The sequence below is a fragment of the Pygocentrus nattereri genome, chromosome 16 (assembly GCF_015220715.1).
Source record: "Pygocentrus nattereri isolate fPygNat1 chromosome 16, fPygNat1.pri, whole genome shotgun sequence".
NCBI lineage: Eukaryota > Metazoa > Chordata > Actinopteri > Characiformes > Serrasalmidae > Pygocentrus > Pygocentrus nattereri.
The window spans coordinates 41,230,969-41,240,968 of record NC_051226.1 but is presented as its reverse complement, the minus strand read 5'-3'; the positions used below and the strand labels follow the sequence as shown (position 1 = coordinate 41,240,968).

Here is a 10,000-nt window from a genome sequence, read left to right as displayed (position 1 = left end):
AACAGACCAGTAAAGAGCCCGCATCACTGCTGACCCAGCACCAATCTGCCTGTCAATCTCCCGCTGCCTTGTACCATCACTCGTGAACAAGACCCCGAGATACTTGAACTCTTCCACTTGAGGCAAGAGGCTATCCCCGACCCAGAGAGGGCTCTCCACCCTTTTCCGCCTGAGAACCATGGTCTCGGATTTAGAGGTACTGATTCTCATCCTGGCCGCTTCACACTCGGCTGCAAACCGATCCAGCGAAAGCTGAAGTTCATGGCCTGATGTCCCCAATAGGACCACATCATCTGCAAACAGCAGCGATGTGACCCTGAGGTCACCAAACCGGACACCCTCCATCCCTTGACTGCGCCTAGAAATTCTATCCCTAAAAATTATGAATAGAATCGGTGACAAAGGGCAGCCCTGACGGAGTCCAACTCTCACTGGGAACGAGTTTGACTTACTGCCGGCTATGCGAACCAAACTCCTGCTTTGTTTGTACAGGGCCTGAATGGCTCGTAGCAAAGAGCCATGTACCCCGTACTCCCGAAGCACCTCCCACAGAATACCCCGGGGAACACAGTCGAATGCCTTCTCCAGATCCACAAAGCACATGTGGACTGGTTGGGCAAACTCCCATGAACCCTCCAGAATCCTGGAGAGGGTGAAGAGTTGGTCCATTGTTCCACGACCAGGGACCAACCCGCACTACTCCTCCTGGATCCAAGGTTCGACTATAAGCCAGACTCTCTTCTCCAGTACCCCTGCATAGACCTTGCCAGGGAGGCTGAGAAGTGTGATTCCCCTGTAGTTGGAACACACCATCTGGTCCCCTTTTTTAAAAAGAGGCACCACCACCCCAGTCTGCCAATCCAGTGGCACCGCCCCCGATGTCCACGCAATGTTGAAAAGGCGTGTCAGCCAAGACAGCCCCACAACATCCAGAGCCTTGAGGAACTCAGGGCGGATCTCATCCCCCCCTGGAGCCCTGCCACCAAGGAGCTTTTTAACTACCTTAGCGACTTTGGCCTCACTAATGGACAAGCCTATACCCATGTCCCCAGACTCTGCCTCCTCACTGGAGAACATGTCGGTGTAGTATTCCTTCCACCGCCCAATGACGTCTTCAGTCGAAGTCAGCAGCACACCATCTCCATTATATACAGTGCTAGTGGCACACTGCTTTCCCCTTCTGAGTCGCCTGAAGGTTTGCCAGAATCTTTTTGGATCTGACTTAAAGTCACTTTCCAAGGTCTCCCAAAACTCCTCCCACACATGGGTTTTTGCCTTGGCGACGGCTGAAGCCACAGATCGCTTGGCCTGTCGATACCTGCCAGCTGCCTCTGGTGTCCCACAGGCCAACCATGCCCGGTAGGACTCCTTCTTCAGCTTGACGGCATCTCTCACCTGGGGTGTCCACCACCGGGTTCGAGGATTGCCGCCCCGACAGGCACCAACTACCTTAAGGCCACAGCTACAGTCAGCCACTTCAACAATGGAGGAGCGGAACATGGCCCATTCTGAGTGAATGTCCCCCACCTCCCCCAATATCTGGTCAAAGTTCTGACGGAGATGTGAGTTGAAGATCAATCTGACAGGTTCTTCTGCCAGATGTTCCCAGCAAACCCTCACTATATGTTTGGGCTTGCCTGGTCTGACTGGCATCTTCCCCCACCACCTGATCCAACTCACCACCAGGTGGTGTTCAGTTGACAGCTCTTTACCCGAGTGTCCAAAACACATGGCCGCAAGTCCGATGACATGACTACAAAGTCAATCATTGAACTCCTGGTGGCATGTGCACTCATGGACATCCTTGTGTTCAAACATGATGTTCGTGATGGACAAACTGTGGTTTGCATAGAAGTCCAAAAACTGAACACCACTCAGGTTCAGATCAGAGAGGCCATTCCTCCCAATTACACCCCTCCAGGTCTCACTGTCATTGCCCACGTGAGCGTTAAAGTCCCCCAGTAGGACAATAGAGTCTCCAGGAGGAGCACTTTCAAGCACCCTTCCCAAGGACTCTAAGAAGGCTGGGTACTCTGAACTGCTGTTCGGTGCATAAGCACAGACAGCAGTCATGACCTGTTCCCCAACCCGAAGGTGTAGGGAAGCTACCCTCTCGTCCACTGGAGAAAACCCCAACATACAGGCACAGAGTCAAGGGGCTACGAGAAAGCCCACACCTGCCCGCCGCCTCTCACCATGGGCAACTCCAGAAAAGAATAAAGTCCAGCCCCTCTCAAGGAGATTGGACCCAGAGCCCAAGCTGTGTGTTGAGGTGAGCCCAACTATATCTAGCCGGTATCTCTCAACCTCGCGCACCAACTCAGGCTCCTTCCCCGCCAGTGAGGTAACGTTCCAAGTTCCAAAAGCCAGTTTCAGCAACCGAGGATCAGAATGCCAAGGCCCACGCCTTCGGACACTGCCCGATCCACAACGCACCGAACCCCTACTACTGCCCCTCCCATTGGTGGTGGGTCGATGGGAGGGGGGACTCATGTAACTCCTTCGGGCTGGGCCTGGCCGGGCACCATGAGTAAATGCCTGGTCACCAGACACTCACTGGCGAGCCCCTCCCCCAGGCCTGGCTCCAGGGTGGGGCCCCGGTAACCCTGTTCCGGGCAGGGTACACAAGTCCTGCTTTTGTCTTTTCATAGGGGTTATTATGGATCACACTTTGTCTGACCTGTCACCTAGGACCAGTTTGCCATGGGAGACCCTACTAGGAGCTTTTGCTCCAGACAACATAGCTCCTAGGATCATTCAAGCACACAAACCACTCCACCACGATAAGGTGGTGCTCCATGGAGAGGTGGAGCATTATTATTATATAGTAATAATATAGTAATTAATTATATAGTAATAATATAGTAATTAATAATTATTAGTATTATAGTATTAACGGTGTTACTGTGATGAAACAATGACTGTGGCTTGTGGGTGTAGGTTAAAGCTAGATCATGGATTTAGACTAGGCTCAGATTATGAAAGTGGGTTAGAGTCAGGGTTAGATTGTGGGTGTAGGTTAAAGCAAGATCATGGATTTAGATTAGGCTCAGATTACGAAAGTGGGTTTAAATTAGTTTAAATTACTATTAGTTAAATTAGTTACTAAATTACTAAGATCATGGGTGTGGGTTAGGATGAGATTATAAGAGTTCAATTAGGGCTAGATAATGCGTTCTGGTTATGGGTGTGGGTTACGATTAGATTATAGGTTCTGGTTATTGGTGTGGGTTACAGTTAAAGTTAGATCATGGTTGTGGGTTATGATTAGATTATGAATTTAGATTAGGGCTAGTTTATGGGTTTGGGTTAAAATTAGGATGAGATTATGAGTTTGGGTAAGGGCTTGACTGTGGTCTAGGACTAGATTCTAAGTATATGTTAGAGTTAGATTATGGGATTATGGGTTAGTTTTTGGACTGCTAAGGATTATTGAGTATGGATGAAGGGAGATATTAGGCTGAAGTTGAATCTCTCCCCCACCCCCCCACCACCCCTGATCTGGGTCAGTACTCTAGTACAGTCTCTCCTGCTGCGGATGAATAAGATATTTAAAATGTTTTAATAGTTTCCTCATTCTGCAGTCACGCTTTCTGTGTGAGGAGGACCCTTCGGCCCTCTCCTCCTCCCTCTCCTCCCCCTCCTCCTCCTCACATTCAGGGCCGCTCTATTTCTCCTTGCCTATGATTTGACCCCGGCTAATTAACTTGTCAAAAGAAGTATATTGAATTGATTTCTCCTGGCACTAACGAGGACACGGCGATATTGGCTGCTTGTTCCCGTGTGCAGCGCTGAGCTGTTTGCCGTGTGTGTCGTTAGCGAAGCTTTAATGGGCTTAATTAATAATAAAGCTGTGTTTATAATGGTGCACAGACGGGCCGCCCGCCTGTCTCTCTCACATACACAAACACACGCTCGCACGCGCACACTTATGTTCAATAGAGGTTTAATGGACTGACCTCACCATGGTGCGTGGTTGTGTGTGGCTCCAGTGGGGAAAATGGCCCTTTATGCCCTACATTCCCTTTAAGTGTGAGCAATTTAGAGCCAGCCTGCGGGGACAAAGGCTGCTTTCTGTAATGAGTGCTTAAGTAGCTCCGCCACGGCGCAGTGCGGCCCAGCTCAGCCCAGCTCAGCGCAGCTCGGCCCAGCTCAGCCCAGCTCAGGCCAGCTCACGGAAACATGCGCACATATGTGGAAGTGCTTGAGCATCCACTCTCTGCTCACACTGTCAATGATAAGATAAGTTGTCTCTCCCTCTCTCTCTCTCCCTCCCTCTCTCTCTCTCTCCCTCTCTCTCTCTCCCTCTCTCTCTCTCCCCCCCCTCCCTCTCTCTCTCTCTCCCTCCCCCCTCTCTCCCTCTCTCTCTCTCTCCCTCCCCCTCCTCTATCCCCCCTCTCTGTCTCTCTCTCCCTCTCCCTCTCTCTCTCTCCCTCCCCCCCTCTCTCCCTCTCTCTCTCTCTCCCTCCCCCTCCTCTATCTCTCCCCCCCTCTCTCCCACTCTCTCTCTCTCTGTCTCTCTCTCTCTCTGTCCCTCTCTCTATGCTGGGTCCCTTTCATCTTGTGGTATATCAGCAGCCAGTAAATGGAAAAATGCATTTACTATGGTAAAACTTCACTTCACTGCAGGTCAGAGTTAATAAGTCTACATAGCACCTACACAAGCGCATCATGATAATGACATAAACCACCATACACATTAATAAAGCTTTCTTCTAATAGGTGTCATCTGTTATACAGGCTGCTTGTGCTGAATCTGATGCTAAGTTTATATCAGCTGGTATTCATTTTTCTTCTGAAACTGGGCTGTTATGGCAGTCTGTGAACATTTTGGGGGAATATTTTTGGGGAGCCCCTCATCTCTCTACGCCGTGGCGCTTTAGGGCCACTGCTAAAAAAATGTAAATAGCAGACTTCGAGAATAAAGCCATAATACTTAGATAATAAAGTCGTAGAATTATGACATTAAAGTGGCATTAATACCAGGAAAGGTCAGTATTGTGGCCAAAGATGAAGCAGCGCCTCCTGGTGTTAAGTGTGTTAAACCGTCTGTCTGTGTTGTTGAAGGAGGACCTCAGGCAGGGTCATCTACACGGCTATTGGGGGCTTCATCTCCCCCCATTCAATGAGGGCATGAAGTTTCACAGACGGTGAGGATGAAGATCAAAATGATCCACAGAGAGACGGGAGTGAGTGGAGCTCTGGCGCCAGGACAGCAACCGAGACCCCAACGCGTTATAGCAGCCCCCCTACAGTTAGCCCCCCTACAATTAGCCCACTTTACCCTCCAAATATTCTGACTTTATTGTACGCAGCTTGTATGAAAGTTTAAAAAGACGTCGTCTGAAAACCCCGATCATCTCACACCTTAGATTTTCGGAGGAAGCGTGACTTTAAGACAGTCTCTGATGTTCTTGTCTGTGTGGTTCTGTGCAGATGTGAAGCTGCTGGAGAACCAGGTGTATGTGGAGAGTGTGTATGAGCAGGTGAGCGGGGCGCTGCTGGAGTACACACTGTGCGTTTACCCTCAGCACGTGGAGCGTTTCAGTCAGTTGCTGCTGCGCCTGCCCGAGCTGAGAGCCCTGAGCGTGCAGGCCGAGGATTACCTGTGCTACAAACACCTGAGTGGAGAGGTTCCCTGCAACAACCTGCTCATAGAGATGCTGCACGCCAAGAGGGCCTGCGTCTGACTGCCAGCACCACCGCCACTTTACCGCACTCGCGCAGAGAGAACCCACGACTGACCACCTCACCCACACACACAGATACCATCGCCATCGTGAGAAACTACAGAATAACTTTGTAGGAGAAGAAACGAGTTTACAGACGTTTCCTGCTGGCCCAAAATTTGGACACACTGCCAAAATGAGGGTCACTTCTTTAGTCCAACTTTAAAGAACCGTCTCATCTGTTCCATCCGTGAACTGTCTAAAAGCACACGATCACCAGCGAGCACATGCAGCTCCATGCATGATCACATGTGACATCACATGTTGTGAAATAGCACGTGATCACACATTTCTCACGTCATTTTCATTTGATCACGTTTGTCTGAAATGATCACACGTTTTTTCACGCAATCATGTTTTTCACATCAGCACATTTTCACATGATCACAGGTGTTTCCACACACAATAACATGGTTTTCCACACAATCACACTTTTCACATTTGATCACACTTTTGACACGATGAAACAACACGATGGTCTAAAAACCGTATGTGATTATTCACGTGTGAAATTCATGTGTTTTTCCTGTAAGATTATTGTAGCTAACAGGTAATGGAAGCTTATAGCCGCCACTGTGTGCCTGAATCAGAGACTCTGTGGCTTCTGATACGGTATAACATGCTGTCCAATCTCAACATACAGCTGAAAGTACATTAGCACAGCTAAAAACAGTGGCAGCACCAAGGAGCCTGAGCCATATCTGTACGGTAGTCCATGATTATAGATAACAGCGCATCGTACAGCTGTAATAATAAAGTCTATTAGAAATTACTGAACCACATTGCTTTGAGGTAAGTGATGGTGATGCGCTTATGGTTAGTAGCAATTAACCTCCATTACTTGTTAGCTACCTTAGCCTCATAGCTAATGGGCTAAAACTAAAGAAGCAAACTTCAGACACCAAATAGGTTTTGGCTGAGCAACTATATATATGGGCGACTATATGGGCGACTATATGAGTGACTATATGAGCGACTATATGAGCGACTATATGAGCGATTATGTGAGCGATTATATGGGTGACTATATGAGCGACTATATGAGTGACTATATGAGCGACTATATGAGCGACTATATGGGCGACTATATGAGTGACTATATGAGCGACTATATGGGTGACTATATGAGTGACTATATGAGTGACTATATGAGCGATTATGTGAGCGACTATATGGGCGACTATATGAGTGACTGTACGAGTGACTATATGGGCGACTATATGAGTGACTATATGAGTGACTATATGAGCGACTATATGGGTGACTATATGAGCGACTATATGAGTGACTATATGGGCGACTATATGAGCGACTATATGAGTGACTATATGAGCGACTATATGGGTGACTATATGAGCGACTATATGAGTGACTATATGAGCGACTATATGAGTGACTATATGGGCGACTATATGAGCGACTATATGGGTGACTATATGAGCGACTATATGAGTGACTATATGGGTGACTATATGAGCGACTATACGAGTGACTATATGGGCGACTATATGAGCGACTATATGGGTGACTATATGAGCGACTATATGGGTGACTATATGAGCGACTATATGGGTGACTATATGAGCGACTATATGAGTGACTATACGAGTGACTATATGAGCGACTATATGAGTGACTATATGGGCGACTATATGAGCGACTATATGAGTGACTATATGAGCGACTATATGAGTGACTATATGAGCGACTATATGAGTGACTATATGGGTGACTATATGAGCGACTATACGAGTGACTATATGGGCGACTATATGAGCGACTATATGGGTGACTATATGAGCGACTATATGGGTGACTATATGAGCGACTATATGGGTGACTATATGAGCGACTATATGAGTGACTATACGAGTGACTATATGAGCGACTATATGAGTGACTATATGGGCGACTATATGAGCGACTATATGAGTGACTATATGAGCGACTATATGGGTGACTATATGAGCGACTATATGAGTGACTATATGGGCGACTATATGAGCGACTATATGAGTGACTATATGGGCGACTATATGAGCGACTATATGAGTGACTATATGAGCGATTATATGAGTGACTATATGGGCGACTATATGAGCGACTATATGGGTGACTATATGAGCGACTATATGAGTGACTATATGGGTGACTATAAGAGCGACTATACGAGTGACTATATGGGCGACTATATGAGCGACTATATGGGTGACTATATGAGCGACTATATGGGTGACTATATGAGCGACTATATGGGTGACTATATGAGCGACTATATGAGTGACTACACGAGTGACTATATGAGCGACTATGTGAGTGACTATATGGGCGACTATATGGGCGACTATATGGGTGACTATATGAGCGACTATATGAGTGACTATACGAGTGACTATATGGGTGACTATACGAGTGACTATATTGGCGACTATATGAGCTACTATATAAGTGACTATACGAGTGACTATATGGGCGACTATATGAGTGACTATATGGGCGACTATATGGGCGACTATATGGGTGACTATATGGGCGACTATATGAGTGACTATATGGGCGACTATATGAGCGACTATATGAGTGACTATACGAGTGACTATATGGGCGACTATATGAGCGACTATATGGGTGACTATATGAGCGACTATATGAGTGACTATACGAGTGACTATGGGCGACTATATGAGTGACTATATGGGCGACTATATGAGTGACTATATGGGCGACTATATGAGTGACTATATGGGTGACTATATGAGCGACTATATGGGCGACTATATGAGGGACTATATGAGTGACTATATGAGTGACTATATGGGCGACTATATGAGGGACTATATGAACGACTATATGGGTGACTATATGAGTGACTATATGGGCGACTATATGAGGGACTATATGAGTGACTATATGGGCGACTATATGAGGGACTATATGAGCGACTATATGGGCGACTATATGCGTGACTATATGAGGGACTATATGAGTGACTATATGGGCGACTATATGAGTGACTATATGGGTGACTATATGAGGGATTATATGAGCGACTATATGGGCGACTATATGGGCGACTATATGAGGGACTATATGGGCGACTATATGAGCGACTATATGGGCGACTATATGAGGGACTATATGGGCGACTATATGAGGGACTATATGAGCGACTATATGGGCGACTATATGGGCGACTATATGAGGGACTATATGAGCGACTATATGGGCGACTATATGAGCGACTATATGGGCGACTATATGAGTGACTATATGGGCGACTATATGAGTGACTATATGGGCGACTATATGAGCGACTATGTGAGCGACTATATGAGTGACTATATGGGCGACTATATGAGCGACTATATGGGCGACTATATGGGCGACTATACGGGCGACTATATGAACGACTATATGAGCGACTATATGAGCGACTATATGGGCGACTATATGAGCGTCTATATGGGCGACTATATGGGCGACTATATGAGCGACTATATGGGCGACTATATGAGCGACTATATGGGCGACTATATGAGCGACTATATGGGTTACTATATGAGCGACTATATGGGCGACTATATGAGGGACTATATGAGTGACTATATGGGCGACTATATGAGTGACTATATGGGCGACTATATGAGGGACTATATGAGTGACTATATGGGCGGCTATATGAGGGGCTATATGAGCGACTATATGGGCGACTATATGAGTGACTATATGGGCGACTATATGAGGGACTATATGAGCGACTATATGGGCGATTATATGAGCGACTATATGTGCGACTATATGAGTGACTATATGGGCGAGTATATGAGGGACTATATGAGCGACTATATGGGCGACTATATGAGCGACTATATGTGCGACTATATGAGCGACTATATGAACGACTATATGAGCGACTATATGAGCGACTATATGGGCGACTATATGAGCGACTATATGGGCGACTATATGGGCGACTATATGAGCGACTATATGGGCGACTATATGAGCGACTATATGGGCGACTATATGAGCGATTATATGGGTGACTATATGAGCGACTATATGAGCGACTATTTGAGGGACTATATGAGTGACTATATGGGCGACTATATGAGTGACTATATGGGCGACTATATGAGGGACTATATGAGTGACTATATGGGCGACTATATGAGCGACTATATGAGCGACTATATGGGCGACTATATGAGCGATTATATGGGTGACTATATGAGCGACTATATGAGCGACTATTTGAGGGACTATATGAG

At 46.7% G+C, this 10,000-nt stretch overlaps 1 protein-coding gene across 1 annotated transcript in view; it reads left to right on the top strand.

Annotated features, from left to right (window-relative positions):
• Positions 1-6,194, top strand: part of nr5a1b (nuclear receptor subfamily 5, group A, member 1b) — a 23,455-nt gene extending 17,261 nt beyond the window's left edge. Inside the window, exon 7 of the mRNA XM_037546185.1 lies at positions 5,437-6,194. Within this exon, the coding sequence (XP_037402082.1) occupies positions 5,437-5,690 (254 nt within the window). The 3' untranslated portion in view covers positions 5,691-6,194. The remainder of the gene's footprint in view (positions 1-5,436) is intronic.
• The last annotated feature ends 3,806 nt before the right edge of the window (positions 6,195-10,000 follow it).